The sequence below is a fragment of the Pan paniscus genome, chromosome 8 (genome assembly GCF_029289425.2).
Source record: "Pan paniscus chromosome 8, NHGRI_mPanPan1-v2.0_pri, whole genome shotgun sequence".
Lineage (NCBI taxonomy): Eukaryota > Metazoa > Chordata > Mammalia > Primates > Hominidae > Pan > Pan paniscus.
This window is the reverse complement of record NC_073257.2, coordinates 144,301,192-144,319,587: the sequence shown is the minus strand read 5'-3', so window position 1 is coordinate 144,319,587 and position 18,396 is coordinate 144,301,192. Positions and strand designations below refer to the sequence as shown.

At 48.2% G+C, this 18,396-nt stretch overlaps 2 protein-coding genes across 10 annotated transcripts in view; one reads left to right on the top strand and one right to left on the bottom strand.

Moving 5' to 3' along the window:
- Nucleotides 1-16,144, bottom strand: part of LRRC27 (leucine rich repeat containing 27) — a 63,818-nt gene extending 47,674 nt beyond the window's left edge. For 4 of the 9 annotated variants that reach the window (XM_008969319.4, XM_063607608.1, XM_008969324.4 and 1 more), the window contains exons 1-5: nucleotides 15,922-16,076; nucleotides 14,442-14,699; nucleotides 10,412-10,542; nucleotides 5,583-5,641; nucleotides 3,201-3,353 (exon numbers count right to left, since the gene is read on the bottom strand). In XM_008969319.4, the coding sequence (XP_008967567.3) occupies nucleotides 3,201-3,353; nucleotides 5,583-5,641; nucleotides 10,412-10,542; nucleotides 14,442-14,651 (553 nt within the window). In that variant the 5' untranslated portion in view covers nucleotides 14,652-14,699; nucleotides 15,922-16,076. Of the gene's footprint in view, nucleotides 1-3,200; nucleotides 3,354-5,582; nucleotides 5,642-10,411; nucleotides 10,543-14,441; nucleotides 14,700-15,071 lie in introns of all 9 variants that reach the window. The other 5 variants (XM_063607607.1, XM_063607606.1, XM_063607605.1 and 2 more) reach the window with 4 other exon arrangements.
- Nucleotides 16,145-16,628: 484 nt separating this feature from the next.
- Nucleotides 16,629-18,396, top strand: part of STK32C (serine/threonine kinase 32C) — a 127,437-nt gene continuing 125,669 nt past the window's right edge. Inside the window, exon 1 of the mRNA XM_057299019.1 lies at nucleotides 16,629-16,761. Coding sequence (XP_057155002.1) covers nucleotide 16,761 — 1 coding nt within the window. The 5' untranslated portion in view covers nucleotides 16,629-16,760. The remainder of the gene's footprint in view (nucleotides 16,762-18,396) is intronic.

Below are 18,396 nucleotides of genomic sequence, written 5' to 3'. Positions count from 1 at the left end.
CTGCACCACGCCAGGCTGCTGCGGCACATAAAGCAGTTCCACATGGAGGGAATGGAAACAACATTGCCAGAAGCACACCTGGACTCTCCCACACAGGCCCCACCAGGCGCACCTGACCCTCCCCCGCAGGCACCACCGGGCGCACCTGACCCTCCCCCGCAGGCCCCACCAGGCCCCACTGAGCACATCTGACTTTGATGCAGGCCCCACTGGGAGCACCTGACCCTCCCACGCAGGCCCCGCCAGGCACACCTGACCCTCCCATGCAGGCCCCACCGAGCACACCTGACTCTCACGCAGGCCCCACTGGGTGCACCTGACCTTCCCATGCAGGCCCCACTGGACATGCGTGACCTTCCCACACAAGCCCCACTGAGCACGCCTGACCTTCCTACACAGGCCCCATGAGACACGCCTGACCTTCCCACAGAGGCCCCACCAGACACGCCTGACCTTCCCACACAGGCCCCACTGGACACGCGTGACCTTCCCACACAGGCCCCACTGAGCACGCCTGACCCTCCCACACAGGCCCCACCGGGTGCGCCTGACCCTCCCACACAGGCCCCACCGGGCGCGCCTGACCTTCCCACATAGGCCTTACCACTTTGGAGGGACTTTTTGCATGTGTACACAGGGCAATCTTGCCACATTTAATCAACATTTCTGCTTCCCCTCAGATCACTTAGAATCTTTCTTTCTAAGTAAAGTTGAGCCCATTATGCCTGCTTTTCTTGTTTGGTGATGCTTTTGTTGACTTTCTCAAAACACGACCTCAGGGAGGCACTCCAGGCACTTTGGGAGCCACTGGGACCTATTGGCCAGTCTTCTCCCAGCACGTGCCCAGCACGACCTGAAGGCTGAGTGAGACCCCAGGTGGCCGTCGCAGTGGACACAGGCGCATGGACATCACGCCCCTGGCTGCCACATGCTCCTGACTGCTGCATGCTCAGGGTCTTAGGTTTGAAAGGAAAAGTTTTAAAAAATGGGCAAACATGCTTCAAAACGTCCTAAGAAGTTGTAAAATTCCCCCTGGGGTACAAGTGACTAGAAACATGCATATTTGACCAATCTGCCTGTGGACAACTGATTTAGGGCCAGGGACAAAACTGAAATTCATGAAAATGAAAGCAAACAGGAAGAGTGGGATACAGCAAAAAGACTTTTTTTTTTTTTTTTTAAAGACGGAATCTCGCTCTGTCATCCAGGCTGGAGTGCAGTGACACCATCTTGGCTCCGCCTCCCGGGTTCACACCATTCTCCTGCCTCAGCCTCCCAAGTAGCTGGGACTACAGGCGCCCACCACCACGCCCAACTAATTTTTTGTATTTTTAGTAGAGACAGGGTTTCACCGTGTTAGCCAGGATGGTCTCAATCTCCTGACTTTGTGATCCGCCCGCCTCAGCCTCCCAAAGTGCTGGGATTACAGTCGTGAGCCACTGTGCCAGCCAGCAAAGACTTTTTAAAGTAATTGAAAGGGCAAAGTGCTAAAAATATACATAGTAGCTGAAAAATCACTCTATGTGGCCCTAAAACCTAATAGAAAGGAGTCAGAAGATACTTATTTTTGACCAGTTACTTAATGTATTTTTTTCAAACTTACAGAAAAGTTGCAATAACACTGCTGAGAAGTTGATGGACCCCGCACCCCATCAGCAGCCGCTGGTGCCTGGCCCCCGAGGCTGCCTGCCCCCATGAGCCTACCCGCCCTTGCCTCTCTGTCTGGGGTGCTCATGCATTTCCTAAAACACTCAAGGGTAACTTCAGACATCCTGCCCCTCCACCCTCAGATGGAGATGCTCACACATCGCCATAGCGATTCACCAAAACCAGGAGCGTCCCATCGCTGACTTCTGTCATTTACTGGCTGGCCTTCCTCACACCTTAATAACTGTCCCAGTAATGTCCTTTATCATATTTGTCCTGGCCCAGGATCCAATCCAGGATGAAGCATCACATCCAGTTTCCTATTCCTTTAGTCTCCTTCAATTGGAATGAACCTTCAACTTCTCCTCTTTTTTATCCTGATCCTCCAGCGGGGTCTGTCCGTGTCTCCCGTGCTCCCTGTGTCCTGGCTCCGGCTGTGCCTGACGGTTCTGCCCCTCCATCCTTGTCCCAGCTGTCTCCAGGTCCTGGTCCTATCTCTCCTCGGCCACCCCATGCCCTCAGCTACCTGCCCCCACTCCTGCCAGGTGCCCAGTGCCCTCCACACTGCCAGTCCAGCGGCTACTTTTCTTTTCCTATTTTTATCACAACATCCTGGCAGCATTGGGGTCAAGGGTGCCACAGCCAGGCGGCTTCAGCGCAATGCCCCAATGCAGCCACTATAACCTGGTTAAAATATGTCTACAAACAACTCAGCAAGCACAGGGCCAACAGCTGATTCTTAATCATTTAAAACAATTTCCAAATAGAGGCCATCTGGGTCAAAAGTACAAGGTCACACGTTATTTACAAAGACCTAACTAATTTACACATTTCAGTTACAGCACATATATAATTATCTTGGCTAATGTTCCAAACATGCATTTTTCTTAAGTATCAAAGTACATCACAAATAGTAGAATTTTAAATATTCTGAAAATATTTCAGAATATGTACTTTTTTTGGCAAGGCTTCATTATGATTCTCCCTTATCCCAATTTAACTTTACCTTTTCCAAGTGTAACTACAATGCGTACTCAAGACCAGAACACATCATGAGCATCTGAAAATACCTGGCTGGTCAGTATGTTGAAAGAATGGAACAGGTTAGTGAGCACCCACCAACAAGGTGATTAGATAAAACATGTCTACAGGGCCATTTTCCTGCCAATTTCTTGTACCTCGTTAGGAATAAGGAATATTTCATTGTACTTATTTTAAAATAGCTGTCTAATGGAGCATCAAGTCATTCCTGAAGCAGCTGCCTGCGGGTGGCTTGGAGGTGATAACTGTTTCATTTGATTGATCACAATAAACTTCTACCAAAATCCACTTGAGCCAGGATCTATAATGTGCCCAGATTTATAGAACCAAGGAAAAGTCACAGAGATGACTGGGTCGGCCTGAGATCAGTGTACAGTGTGTCAACTCAGCAGAGGACCCATGGCTCCTGTATTTCTCAGGATGTTATTAAAGAGAAGACAGGTTCTGCCCTGATTTTAAAAAGCTGTAACTTCAACGTTAATGTGATTTGTCATAAATCACCTCCTACAAACCTTGAGAAGTTGGATTTCTGGGGAAAGAGTGTTCTACTGCCCACACCCGCAGGAAGCGCTGGATAGCCACCAATCCCTTCTGCACAACGAGCTGAGGAGGGAATTCCAGAGGGCAGTGTCTTAGGTTCAGTGCTTTCAGCGTGGTTACGCTCCCTGCAGTGGAGGAAAAAAAAACTGTCAGCATTCTATATACCATTCTTGAAATGAAAATGAGGAATAAATAATAGTAACTTTTCACATTTTAAAATATGATTCTATTCAGTATTTGGGGGAAAATCATGTTAACAGATGTCAAAGATTTGCTTTAAAGGTAACTCTGCAGGAGACGGATTCCACAAATTAAGACCAGGATGGTTTCCAAAAAACAAATAAATAAAATCAAACAAACAGAAGCAGCCACAACCACCTTCACAATTCTGTAAAATTCAGAATACAAAGTCGCTATATTATCTAAAATGACCATTTTCAACATAAAAACTACCAGACATGCAAAGAAAAGGAAAATGTACCCTACACTCAGGAACGGAGCAGACAATGGAAACTGTCTTGGAGGAGGCCCAGATGTTGGGTTTAACAAAGACTTCAAAGCAACCATTTAAATATGTTCAAGCAAATGAAGAAAATCGTGTTTAATTAGAAGAAAATAGAATACAAGGACTCCACAAATGTGAAATGTCACTAAAAATGGAAATTATGTGAACACTTGGAGGCTATGGAAACGATGGCCGCTGAGAGGTAAGGCTCCCATGGTGGGCAGTGGGCTGGTGGGGGCTGGCTCACTCCCCAGGCTCAGGGCGAAGTCCCTGGAATGAGGAGCATGGGGAAGCACTGCAGGGGCCCTAGTCCTGTGGCGTTTCCCAATTTGAGGGAGCCAGGGTTCAGTGTGAAAGACGGATGCTTAGATTTTGGGTATTTGGGTGTCCTGCCTTTCAGCTGTGCTTGCTTTTCACATATAGGTTAAGTATTAGGCTCTACAAACTGCAAATGCCTTGTTGGCCCTGTCCATTAATGGGCTCTGCCCTGAGCTCAATGGTCCAGTTGGAAAACAGAGACTAAACTAGAAGCTACCTATCTAAATGAAATTCGTTTCCTTATCAAATCCTGTGGCAAGTGACTTTGTATTATCTTGTCATCCATTTTTAGTCTTCAAACACACCCAAACTCCTTCTTTAAAAAGCTTAAATTCTCTCTCTATTCTTTGAAGTGTAAATTTGCTATTCTGTTTTCTCTAAAACTGTGTAAGGGTTCCAGCCATAACTCGTTCCATTTACAAAGGCACAATTTAACCTAACTGTTCTTTTATTTTTGTTTTTTTGTTGTTGTTGTTGTTTTGTTTTTAGAGAGAGGGTCTCACCCTGTTGTCCAGGTTGGAGTATAGTGGTGCAATCAGAGCTCACTGCAGCCTTGAAGTCCTGGGCTCAAGTTAGCCTCCTGCCTCAGCCTCCTAAGTACCTAGGAACACAGGCATGCACTACTGCACCTGGCTAATTTTATTTTATTTTATTTTTTGTAGAGATGGGGTCTCACTATGTTACCCAGGCTGGTTTCAAACTCCTGGCTTCAGGGGATCCTCCCGCCTTGGCGCCCCAAGGTGCTAAGATTACAGGCATGAGCCACTATGCATGGTCTCAACTGTTCTTTTAAACTAATGAGTTTTATCTGATTCATGGCTAAAAATAAAATCAAAGCTATACAATCTTAATGTTTGTACTTTTATGTATACATGCACATACATGTCTGTTTTTATACTGTCTACATGGTAGCAAGTGACTTACAAATAAATGAGTACTCATAAATTAGTTCTCCAAAATGCTTCTCAAGTTCATAATAGAAATGCCTTCAGAATTTTAGACATTTTTTCCTGGGCTACTAGTCAGACAAGTTTATACTGTTTCTGCTAGATATTTTAAAGGTCATAAAACTTGCTTCTGTGATAGTTTACGCTTGTTTGATTTGTCTGTCAGCTTATGCCTTTGGTTTTGAGTGTTTAGATTCTGAAGTCTAAAAAAGTGGTCATGATGGGGCCTAGGAACATACGTAAGTGGTAAAACTTCCCAGGAAGGCCAGCGAGATGCAGCGGAGACAGCACGCAGGGCCTGCAGAGGTGTGTGCAGGGCCTTCAGTTTCCTTAGCTGTGTGACGGCGCCAATGGCCCTCACTGTGACTGTGCCTCACACAAGGCTCACACGTCACACCTCCATAAGAACAGTACGTGCTATATCAACAGTTCTTGAGAGCTACATTATCTTGGTCCTAGAAGTAGGAAGGATTTTTAAAATATCTAGCTTACCCTCCTTTGTCATGCCTGATACTTCCATTACAAGGTCTGGCAAGTTCAAAAGATAGCATTTTAAAATAATCTTTTTATTATTTTATACTTACCCAGCTCCACAGGTAACATTTTGATAGGATTTCTTTCTAAAAGCAAAGTTTTCAAATGCCTTTAAAGCAAAACAAAACAAAAAAATGTAAAAAGCAAGATTTAAATGACTATCTCCAAAATATACCATCAAGTTTCTTCATTTCTCTTCTCTTTCAGGGGCAACTTCAATACAGATACACTTAAATTTACAACATGTACACACAAATGGTCTGCTGCCATACGCAGACACAGGTCTAAGCCCTGCACCGCTGACACATGGGACCAGGCAGTCCATAGGGGTGGCGGTGTCCCCTGCTTGGCGGGTTATTGTACACCTCCAGCCTTTCTCCAACAGATGCCAGGGGTACCACCCACCCCCAGGTGTGACAACCACAGATGTCTCCAGACATTGCCAACAGTCTCCTGGGGGTAAAATCTCCCCGTTAAGAACCTCTATTTTAGGCTTTCACACCTTCCAGTTATAACCTCACTGTAAACCAGTCTTTCCTAAGATGTGCAGTGAGGAATCCCAGTGTTTTATCATGCTCTGTGAAAAAAGTTTTCTACGGCCAAAAATGTTTGAGAGACTTCCACCGCACAGTATAACCTGCCCTGCTTGGAGGTGAATGATTCATACACTGGGGACTCTGAGAAGCCTCTACGTAAGAAACTCAGCTAAGGCAGCATTTCGGGAAGGCACCTACTTTCATTTAACACCTAGTAACATCCTTATAAAATGCAGCCCAAAATATATCATGGATGCCTAGACAGACGGACAGGAAAGAATGTAAAAATTTACTAGTTGAATGATGGAAAAATCTATATATTCTATTAAACTCTATTTTGTAACTTTTATTGTACTATGCTTCTTGGTTTTCACATTTAATTATGATGATTATTTTTTGAGACAAGGTCTCCACTCTGTTGCCCAGGCTGGAGTGCAGTGACGCAATCTCAGCTCACTGCAACCTCTGCTCACTGCAACCTCCACCTCCTGGGCTCAAGCAATCCTCCTGCCTCAGTCCCCGCAGGTAGCTGAGACTAACGGTGTGTACCACCATGCCTGGCTAAGCTGAGACTAACGGTGTGTGCCACCATGCCTGGCTAAGCTGAGACTAATGGTGTGTGCCACCATGTCTGGCTAAGCTGAGACTAACGGTGTGTGCCACCATGCCTGGCTAAGCTGAGACTAATGGTGTGTGCCACCACGCCTGGCTAAGCTGAGACTAACGGTGTGTGCCACCATGCCTGGCTAAGCTGAGACTAACGGTGTGTGCCACCATGCCTGGCTAAGCTGAGACTAATGGTGTGTGCCACCACGCCTGGCTGAGCTGAGACTAATGGTGTGTGCCACCATGTCTGGCTAAGCTGAGACTAACGGTGTGTGCCACCATGCCTGGCTAATGTTGGTACTTTTTGTAGACACAGGGTATTCCCATGTTGCTGAAGCCAGTTTTGAACTCCTGGGCTCAAGTGATCCTCCCGCCTCAGCCTCTCAAAGTGCTGGGATTATAAGCATAAGCCACCATGCCCAGCCCTCATTTAAATTACCTTTAATTTTTTTATTGGTAACCCCACAGGAAAATCAGATTACTTAAGGTTTAGACAATTTTCTTTCTACTTACTTTCTTGGATTTTCCTTGTTATTTGAATTTTTTTTTTTTTTTTTTTTGAGATGGAGTCTCACTCTGTGGCCCAGGTTGGAGTGCAGTGGTGTGATCTTGGCTAATTTTTTTGTACTTTTTTTTTTTAGTAGAGACGGAGTTTCACCATGTTGGCCAGGCTGGTCTCGAACTCCTGACCTTGTGATCCGCCCACCTCGGCCATTCAAAGTGCTGGGACTATAGGCGTGAGCCACCGTGCCTGGCCATTATTTGAAGTTTTTAAGGAATAAACTTTATGAAGCAAACTTTTCTTGAACTGCACAAAAGTGGATTATTTCAATGTGGTTCGTTCAGTTCACTGTTTTTGGTTTACTCCCTCTGAATTTTGCTAATATAAAACCAGCCAACAAGAACAGCATCTGCTCTCTATAAGGTGAACAGAGGCCTCCAGATGCTGAGGAGGGCAGCAAGGGCAGCACCACGCTCTCGGCTTCTCCAATGCTAGGGCTTTGTCAAGGCAGAAAGGTTCTGGCCCACTCACGTGCTGCTGGGTGGGGCTGGGTTTGGTTTTGCCTGAGAGAGATTGCGGGGGGGTGCATGTTTACTGACTATTAACCTGAAAGTACAGCACGGGTTTTTCTACCTTATATAATAATATTATTAAAATATTCTGAGCACACTTTAAACGATAAATTGATAAATGTTAATTCCTTAAATACTATCAATAATTCAAAGCTTACCCGTTGATTCGTTTCATTGATTTTAAAATGTATATATAAACGTAAACGTTGAGTTGGACTTGTTTGCCTAAGGAGGTAAATGAACGGATCCATGCTTCCTACATCTTCTCTCTGCCAGCAAGCTGACACATCCAGGACACTGAGAAGGAGGCATGCTAACACCGTCACTGTTTTAATTATGTTTTGAGAGGTTTAAGGCTTTAATAAGCCCACAATCACTTTGTATTTCCGAGTAATATGTCTCAGCTCTGTAGTTGATCTAATTTGAATGTTATCATGGGTTACAAATCACAAAAAAAAGTATACCTTCAAAAACATAGGCAGCCAGCTTTGACTAGCAAAATCAAAGAATTTCAAATTTTGAGGACTGTACACTTATTTTAGGGAAAACACGAGTAGTTATGGGAACAGGCCTTAGTTCATTTACATCCTCTGAGTAGCACTTACTCTCCAGAACTGTGTAAGGCTAAAACAATTTGTGGACAAAAGAGCACCCAGTGATTCTAAACCCAGAAGATGATCGTGTGAAGAAGAAATCCTTCCCAAAGCACTCTCAGCCTCAGGCTTGGAAGCCTCCCGAGGCCGTGAGGACAGGGTGGACAACTGCCCAGAGAGCACCTGGCTCCCACGCAGCTCCCAAAACACAAGCGGCTGGCTGGGCTCGGGAGATGTACCAGCTGAGCCCCGGAACACTCTTCTCCTCCAGGTCCGTCTGTGGTCCGCCCTGCAGACCCCAGAGTCCCTAGGAGCCCCATGGAGATGCACCGGGTGTGTTTCTACCTGCTCCGGACACCACCTATCATTAGATAAGCAGCTTCCTCGCAGAGCCTGAAGGGTGAGTGATGCATGGTTCTCTCCCATTACCTGTGGCAAAATACACCGACTTCTTATAAAACATTTTTAAAACCAGTGAGTTCAAGGCAAGTGAAGGGCCTCCTACAAGCCTCTATTCTACTGTCCCACGGAGGCCACCATGGCTCTTGGGAGACACCATTCCTCACGTAGGAACTGGGGGCACCCTGGATACCCCTCTTCTTCTTGTGGCCCCACACCCACCCGCATCCCACCAGCTCTGAAGTCCCACCCAGGCCCTGCCGTGGCCAGCCACGCCCAGGCTGCCCCTCCTGCATGGGCTGCTGCCGTGGCCCCAGCTGATATGGGGCCCTCATATCAGCACTTGTCAAAAGAGGTTCACGTAGCCGGGCGCGGGGGCTCATGCCTGTCATCCCAGCACTTTGGGAGGCCAAGGCAGGCAGATCATTTGAGGTCAGGACTTTGAGACCAGCCTGTCCAACATGGCAAAACCCCGTTTCTACTAAAAATGCAAAAATTAGCTGGGCATGGTGGCGGGCACCTGTAATTCCAGTTCCTTGGGAGGCTGAGGCAAGAGGATCGCTTGACCCCAGGAGGCGGAGGTTGCAGTGAGCCGAGATCGCGCCACTGCACTCCAGCCTGGGAGACAGAGCAAGATTCCGTCTCAAAAAAAAAAAAAAAAAAAAGAAAGAAAAGAAAAAGAGTTAAGGGCGATCATGGCTTCAGAAGGTGAAAAAGCCATGGCGCCGGGGATGTGGGCACAGAAGCAGAGGGCTCAGGAAAGGAGGACGTCTCCATAGTGAGAGTAGAGTCCTGGCTGCTGGGGAAGGGCCAGGCTGAGGAGGGGAAAGGAGGTGTGACGTTTCCACCATGGGCAGGATTACACCCCACAAGTGGGAATGCAAGGAAACCCCTGGAAGGGAAGTGGTGGAAATGGACAGGACACCTGGAGCTTGGTTGGGTGCTCCCAGTTTTCCAAAGCGAGAAGAATTTCTCATTATTTGCCAAGAACCAATGTGGGTTACCCAGGAGCCCTCAGGAGCAAAGGAGCTGGTTTATTTTTTATTTATTTATTTTTAGACGGACTCTTACTCTGTCACCCAGACTGGAGTGCAGTGGTGTGATCTCAGCTCACTGCAACCTCCGCCTCCTGGGGTCAAGCAATTCTCCTGCCTCAACCTCCCGAGGAGCTGGGATTACAGGCACCCACCACCACGCCTGGCAAATTTTTGTATTTTTATTAGAGATAGGGTTTTGCCATGTTGGCCAGGCTGGTCTCAAACTCCTGACCTCAGGTGATCTGCCCACCTCGGCCTCCCAAAGTTCTGGGATTACATGCGTGAGCCACCGCGCCTGGCCAAAGTTGCTGGTTTAACTCATCAGAGGTATTTCTGATTTTCAGACAGCTTCACACAAGGAGAGTCAGAGCTGGAATCGGCTGTGACAAAAATCACACTGGCTGCCCAGCAAAAAGACACTGTGGCTACAGCATTCTCTGTGGCACCAAATATTCCAAGTTATAGTTCTGTGTTGGGTACATTCAGCCGTCGCACCTCTTAGCTGGCTTTAAAAATACTATTAAATGTTTCTATTCCGAGGTAAAAATTCAATCAAGAGTAAAGGACAAGGAGCGAAAGAACAGGCACTCGTGCACTGAAAAGATGATTTTTAAAATCTGGAAACATAACTTACTTGTGAGCTCCAATCCCAGAAGGAAGCGCTTTAATTCTATTGCACCGGAGGTCCAGCCAAGTCAGGTTCGGAAGCAACTGAAAGAAATCTTGAGGAATCACACACAGGGCATTCCTTTGCAGATGCAATTGCTTCCATGGAAAAGAGAATCAGAGAATGTTTTGTCAACCAACTAATTTTTAAAACATGATATATCCAAAATCTATTTCCAAAAGAACTACTAACAACCAGAACCATATATACTAAGTTAAAAAACAAAAACCCAATATCTTACCCTTAAAAGATGTAAACAGTAGACAAAAGAATCAGAAAGAAAAGAACCAGGACTCCTTCCAGCGGCCTTTGGAGCCGGAACTGACTTCCTGAAGAGCCGGCACTCTGCTGCTGACCCAGCACACCACTGTTTCTATCCCAAAGCCTTTGACATGGTCTGAATTCCGGGGCCCCACACTCAGTGTCTCGGCCGTTTCTCCAGTGCCTGCCGCGGCACCTGGCCCTCGGCAGCCCCCGAAATTGCCTGCTTACTGAGCAAATAGCCAGAGCCATGTCTGGTCTGGGGGACTCAGCCAAACTCAATCATTAAAACAAAACTGAAAGACAGGGACAGAGATGTCTGCTGTGGTGTTCTCTACGATCAGCAGCAAAGCCTCAGCGAGCAGCATTTCAGAAGCAGATTGACACACCAACTCAGCGGCGTTGTAAAGTCGTGACAAATAAGGGAAGGTGGAAGATGAATGGATACACGCTGATTTTAGCTGTGTAAAATGCATATAACATTTACATAATTTTACAGTCACAGTGTGGAAGGATCATAGCTAATTTGTACAATACTGTCATTAATGCTGCTAGTTGTTTATACTCACATTATTGTATGTATTTACATGCATATCTGTATTTACTGAGGGAGTAGAAACAGATGTTCGGAACAATGATCTCAAAGCCAGACTGCCTGGATCCACATCTAGGTTTCAAAATCTATTGGCTGTGTGACCTTGAGCAAGTTCCTGAACCTCTCTGTGCTCCAGTGTCCTCATCTGTGAGACAGGGCAATGTGAGCAAGCACTAAAGAACAGTGCGTGGATTGGCTGTTGTGATTACGTTGCCTTCTCTATGAAACACACACTGCACATTGCACAGAGCGCCACATGCCTCCCCATTCCGCCCTCAACACCGTGTCCCCGATCCAAATCACTGACAGATTCCAACTGGAGAAACACTGACTGGAAAAATCACACTCTTCAGAAAGGCATTGGAAACACTGTCTTATCTCTGTTAGGAAATTGCCCGAGTCACTGCTTGCTGGCAGCTGGCTCGGTCTCCAGAAAGCATCCTGGCAATCACAGGTCACAGTGTGTGCCCCCACGTACATGGGTGTGCACCCCCCACATACAGGCATGTGCATGCCTCCACGTGCTGCCTTTCTCGGGCCTCTGCAGGAGTGGTTTTACGCTTCTTGGTGCTGTTCTTTCCCGCCCAGGGCAAGCTGATTCCAGTGCTCAGCTTTGAAACCATGTCGTTCTCAATGCCAGTAAAAGGAATCTCAGAAAGATAACACTCTTCTTCCTCCCCAGCACCTCTGGAAATGCAGGCACCACCTGTGACTTGGAGCTGGTTATGGTTGAAGGAAATAATATATACAGTGGTCCATTTCCAAGACAAAGTGCCTTGAATTGGCTTAGGTCAGCAAACTACACAAAAACAGGATGTACTAGGCCCCTACTTGGATAGCCGATGCCTGCTTGTTGGCCCCCACCCCTTAGTTGCCCTCACCCAAACCAGATGAAAGTTTACCAGCCCGCAAAATAGCTCGTTTTGTCCGTTCTTATCAGCCTGCCCAGCCACTTAGGTCATAAGTCAAATACTTGAAGAGCCCCTGAGCTGACTGGGATTGCAATGCATTGTGGGCCACGACAAAATAAAGCAGGACAACCCTAAAGAAAATACCTACAGCCCCTGCCCAACAACCAATAGGGAACGTCCAGGAAGACTGCGACCCCATAGTACTCAGCCTATGAGGAACCAGGGGAGGAACCTGCACCATACAGCCCCTACCCAACAACCAATAGACGTCCAGGAAGACTGTGACATCCCCCCCACCAAAGTACTCAGCCTATGAGGATCTGGGGGAGGGACCTGCACCCTACAGCTCCTACCCAACAACCAATAGACGACATCCGGGAAGACTGTGACCCCATAGTACTCAGCCTATGAGGATCTGGGGGAGGAATCTGTGCCCTACAGGCCCCTGCCCAACAACCAATAGACGACATCCGGGAAGATGGTGACCCCATAGTACTCAGACTCTGAGGATCTGGGGGAGGAACCTGTGCCCTACAGCCCCTACCCAACAACCAATAGGCGAAGTCCAGGAAGACTGTGACCCCCATAGTACTCAGCCTATGAGGATCTGGGGGAGGAACCTGCGCCCTACAGCCCCTACCCAACAACCAATAGGCGAAGTCTGGGAAGAATGTGACCCCCATAGTACTCAGCCTATGAGGAACTGGGGCAGGACCTGCGCACCAGGGGATAAATGGCTTGTTGCAACCCTGCTGGGTGTGCCTGCCCATCAGACACCCAATCTTGCAAGACCGTCATTAAAAAGTCTTTCTTCCACTGTTCTCTGAGTCCATTCTTTGGGTTTGGATGGGTAAGTTTGTTTCTCATGTGGTGAACAGTGAGGTGGCTATGTCACAATACAAGTTCCATCTTTCCTATTAGGTCCTGGGAGCCTCATGTGAGGATGGGGGATCTCTGGAAGTGCTGTTTATGACTTTAGAGACTGCAGCCACAGCTGCAGAAAGTCTACCACTCTGATTACCACATTTAAAGACTCTATGCCATGGTAATAAAATTTATACTGACATTTGTCTTCTGAAAGGTATAAACAGTTATCAAGTTTCTTCATTAAGCCTGAAGACCTCTGGAATTTTCTCCTTCTCCCTTTGTGCATAAAGGTAACAGAAACCTCAGGGCTCTGCTGGATCCCTTATTCAGGGCTGACGATATCTGTTCATTAAAAGTGACATCTGCGTAACAGGAGCCAGGACAAGGCAGGTCCCTGTGACCAGTGCCTCACCCTAGATGTCAGCATGAAGGAAAGAAAGAGCAAGACCAGCGCTGCCCTGACAGCAAAGACAACGCAAATGTAGAGTTTATAACTTAAGCGGCCACTAAAAATCTAAATATATAGCTCTTGTAGAAGCACTCAAAAATGTCAATCTGGCCAGGTGCGGTGGCTTACACCTGTAATTCCAGCACTTTGGGAAGCTGAGACAGGCAGATCACCTGATCTCAGGCATTCAAGACCAGCCTGGGCAACATAGTGAAACTCCATCTCTACTAAAAATACAAAAAGAAAGTCAATCAATATCATAACTATGTTCCAGACACTGAACTTTCACATTATTCATTTTCACAATAAATGATGTGAAAACATGATCATTCCGACATTCCAGATTAAACCAAATGAGGTTTAAGGAAATTCTGTGAGTCCCAGCAGGGACAAGTGCTGCAGGGGGAACCCTCAAGTGTCTAACATCAAAGCTGTGCCCTCACAGAAGCTTTCTCTAGAAATCACATGGACAAGACAGCATCTACTGCGGACTGACCCGGAGAAGGGCCGGGCACAAAGTAAAACCAGTGTGTAACATGAGCAAAATCATGGGTGAGAACAAAGTTTTTAACTGCTCATGTTGCCTGATTTTCTTTAAGGTTTTGTGTTTTAATTAAGAGACCAAGGGTGTTTGGCAGTAGTTTCTACCACAGGTTTTGAGAGATGAACTGCAAGGAAGAGAACAGACACCTTCATCTAAATAGATGTACTATTTCCATTGGTTGGTCCCCATCATGAATTTCCCATTTTGTTGTGATTGGCGTATGAAACTATGAGTTAACCTTTCCTCTATTTCATTTTAGAATTCATCATTTCCAAAGAGAAAGAAGCCTACAAATAAAGCCCAGGGGTACATTCCCATTTCTGTCTATAGGGGACCTGTGGGCACACAGCCTGAGGAGCAGCCCCACTTACTTGAAGGCTGGGGATTCTAAAGACCTCCTCCAAACGGCACAGACCACTTTCACTCAAGTCTAAAATCGGTGAGGAGGAAAAGATGATGCCTCCAACACCCTTGTGAACATCTTTGGAGGGGGTGGCAGGCAAGCTCCTAGTCTGACCAGCACCCTCCTCCAGATCAGCAGCAGCCACAGAGGGAACTTCGTAGGAGCTGCTTTCCTCCATTCGTTCTCTTCCAGGGACAGCAGCTCATCCTCCTTGGTCTGGAGTCACCTGAAGACACGGGAAAGGGAAACGTAGAAGCAACTAATTATACCGAGGCAAAACAGAATAGCTGTGTGGCAGATCTACTGTAATGTAACTTGCTTTAAAAGCTATCATTTTTCCTAAGCAGTAGCAAAAATTTGACTTTTAAACATGTAAAAAAAAAAAAAAAAGGAATACAAAGAGGTTCAGATTAAAATTCTCTGCTTTCACTTTGTACAATGGAGTTCCAAGATTTAACTCCTGGAAAACGCAAAGGCGCACAATAGTAATGATCATTTTAGGGATGTAAACAGATCGGAACATTTCAAAGCCTGTAAATCAACTGCAACGCTTCCATGAAATGACTGGGGGCGGGTGGAAGTTTGCACTGTTTCTTACCTCTGGTGTGGTTCTGTGCCATTTGAACTATGTTTTTAGTTTCTTGAGGCCAGGAAGCCTGTCTTTTGTTTACCATTTTGACCCAGTGACCAGAACTAAGTCTGGCTAACACCCAGTTAAGCACCGGGGAAAAACCTGTTAAATTAATCTCGAATTTTCGTTGTCCAGCAACACTTTTACTCAGAAGTATTGTTCACCAAAATCTCATTCAGCGAGGCACACTTCCACTTGCAATTTCCAAACAATTTATTCGGCAATAAGAATCAACGTTGGAATGCATCAGTTCACCTAATTCAAGTCACTCAACAGCCCAATGATTGGCATATGAGGCGCAGATCAGTTAGGGAACTGCTCCAGGGGCGCAGTTAATTGGGGGGTAGAGGCGACACCGGGACCCAGCAGGGTTCAACCCCAGGCAGCCTGCATTCCATGGAAGCCCGCGGGCTTTTTCACGGTCAGTTCACTTGTTTTCTCCGAATCACGGAACTTAAAACAGAGGAGGGGAGGCTTCAAACCTCAGAACAGGGAAAGTATCTTAAAACCAGAAGTGAAACAACAGCCTGGACTCACACAGGGCCCAGGCAGCGCAGGCTCCGTGGGGTTTCCGAGGCTGCCTTCAAGGGATCCCCACGCACGCCCAGCCCCGCTCCCTGCCTCGATTTCCCCATCCGGGCGAGGCTGAGTTGGATCCGACGCTCTGGGCCTCACATTCCAGGCCTCAGAAGGGCAGCCTTTGCGGTCAGCATCGCGGCTGGAGCTAGGCGACAGGGCACGAGGGGCCGAGGCACCACCTTCCTGCCGCCGCCCGCCTCGAGGGCTCAGCGAGCTGGCCGTACCCGCCCCGTCTCACCTGCCGCGCCCCCGCCCACTGGAGCGCTGGCGAGCCCCGCCGCTGAGAGCAGCAGCCCGACAATGGAGGCCACCCAGCCAACGCGGTCGCCATGGAGACGCCGGTACGGAAACCCGCAGGCGCCACGCTGCGCGCGAGTGTGTCTGTGATGCGCCTGCGCGAGGGGTGTGGTGCGCCTGCGCGCGGGGGTGTGCGTGTTGTGGGGGTTTGTGCCTGCGTGCGGGGGCGGGGTGTGGGTGCCCCTGCGCGGCAGGGTGTCGGGTGTGGTGCGCTGCCCGGGAGGGGGCGGGGTGTGGTGCGCCTGCGCGGGGGCGGGGGTGGGTGCGCTTGCGGTGGGGGGGGTTGTGGTGCGCCTGCGCGGGGGTGGCAGGGGGTGGTGCGCCTGCGCACGCACGCGGCCAACGGTAGCATCCGTTTTTCCGCGCCAGTGGCCTTGAAGGGGCGGTGGCCGACGGGCAAGTAGGGACCGAGAGGGTCTGCAGGGGCGACCGGCCTGGCACAGAGGGGAAGGAAGAGAGCGGGATGCTAAGTGCCGTCTGGGGAGCCGGAGGGCCCGGGGCGGGCGGGGCTGCTCGAGGACAGCCGAGCAGAAAAGAATTGCTGCTGAGGCACCACCTTTGGAGCCGCCCTCGCTGCCTGTCCTTCCCGCTGGGCTCACTCCCCGCTTCTCTCCTGGGGCTTCCTGGAGCCACTTCCCACAGGAGCTGCTTGTCCCCAAATCTTGCCTCAGGGCTTGCTGCCAGGGGAACGCAGACTCAGACCGTCCTCTTTGGAGAAGTAAGGCTGCCTCTGCTGAGTCTCCTGCAGTGGACGGAGGAGTGAGGGGGGCGAGGAAACGCAGTGAGTGTCCTGAGGAAGGGTTTTGAGAATTTGGAAGAAGATGAAATGACACCGGGCGGGAGGGGAGGTGCTCGCGTGGTCATGTGGAACCCTGGAGTCCCGTGCACCTTCATTCCAGGATCCAACTGATAATGAAAAGTAGCACCCTCTATCCCACCCAGAAACACTCTTGAAACCCGGACAGTTTAGCTGGAGTCTGCCATGATTTCACTTTTTTTTTTTTTTGAGGTGGAGTCTTGCTTTGTCGCCCAGGTTGGAGTGCAGTAGCGTGATCTCGGCCCACTGCGACCTCCGCCTCCCAGGTTCAAGCAATTCTCCTGCCTCAGCCTCCCCAGTAGCTGGGACTACAGGCGTGCGCCACCACGTCCAGCTAATTTTTGTATTTTTAGTAGAGACGGGGTTTCATCATGTTGGCCAGGCTGGTCTCGATCTCCTGACCTCATGATCCGCCCCCCTCGGCCTCCCAAAGTGCTGGGATTACAGGCATGAGCCACCGTGCCTGGCCTGATTTCACTTTTTTAAGGAAACGACATAATTATGTGGAGAAACGACTATCCACTTTGAGGGGATTTACGTTTTATTTTTGTGAAGAGATCACAGTAAGAAATGTTTTTTAGGGCGGACACGATGGCTCACGCCTGTAACCCCAGCACTTTGGGAGGCCAGGGTGGGAAGATCACTTGAGGCCAGGAGTTGGAGACCAGCCTGGGCAACCCAGTCTCTACAAAAATTAAAAAAAAAAAAAAAAAAAAAAATGCTGGGTGTGGTGGCACACACCTGTAGTTCCAGCTGTGTGGGAGGGTGAGGCAAGAGGATCGCTTGAACCTAGGATTTTGAGGCTGCAGTGAGTTATGATTGTGCCACTTAATGTCAGCTTCGGTGACAGCGAGACCCTGTCTCAAAAAAAAAGTTTTCGTACATACCCAACTATCTACCAATCAGGAAGCTGAAAGCACAACCAGTACCTTCCCAGGAGCGTGGGGAGGCCAACCACCCGGGCAGAGCAAGGAGAGAATGAGGAGTGACATGGGTGGTGCCGTGAGTGGCGAAAGGGATGGAAGATTTCAGCACGATGCTATTTCTAACAAGTTTCAGCATTCCAGTATCTCTTTTCACAAATAAAACATTTACTAACCATTTGAGCGTATTCCCTCTTGCTTGTTATTGTTGCACATTTTTCATGCTACATTAATTTTTGTAGTCAGTAGTTAATTGTATGTACGAGCATGTTTTGCCCTTTACTGTGCTCAGTTTTTGCCCAGCCAGATTGTATCCATTGGTAGCCTTTTGGCAAGTATTCTTGGGTGAGCCTCCCAACGTAGGAACGAATGAAGTGTTCGTGTTGATCTGATTATTGAGTGGCTGTGGAGCTGGTGCCGCGTTCCTTGTTGAGTCATTTCCTGTCTTGATTTTAGGACCTTCCTCTGGGGCAGCGACTGCTGCTACCCTGCCGAGAAGTTTGCTGCCCGTGGCATTGCTACTTCCATGAAGGAAATCTATCTTCTCTTTTCATGTCTTTGTTCTGAAATTTCGCTGTGGTATTTCTGAGTATAGGTTGGTTTGGCTGTGTTGCCTGGCGCTGGCCGTGTCTTCTCACCTGAGATAGCTAAGTTTAGTTCCCAGCCCTTCCCGGCC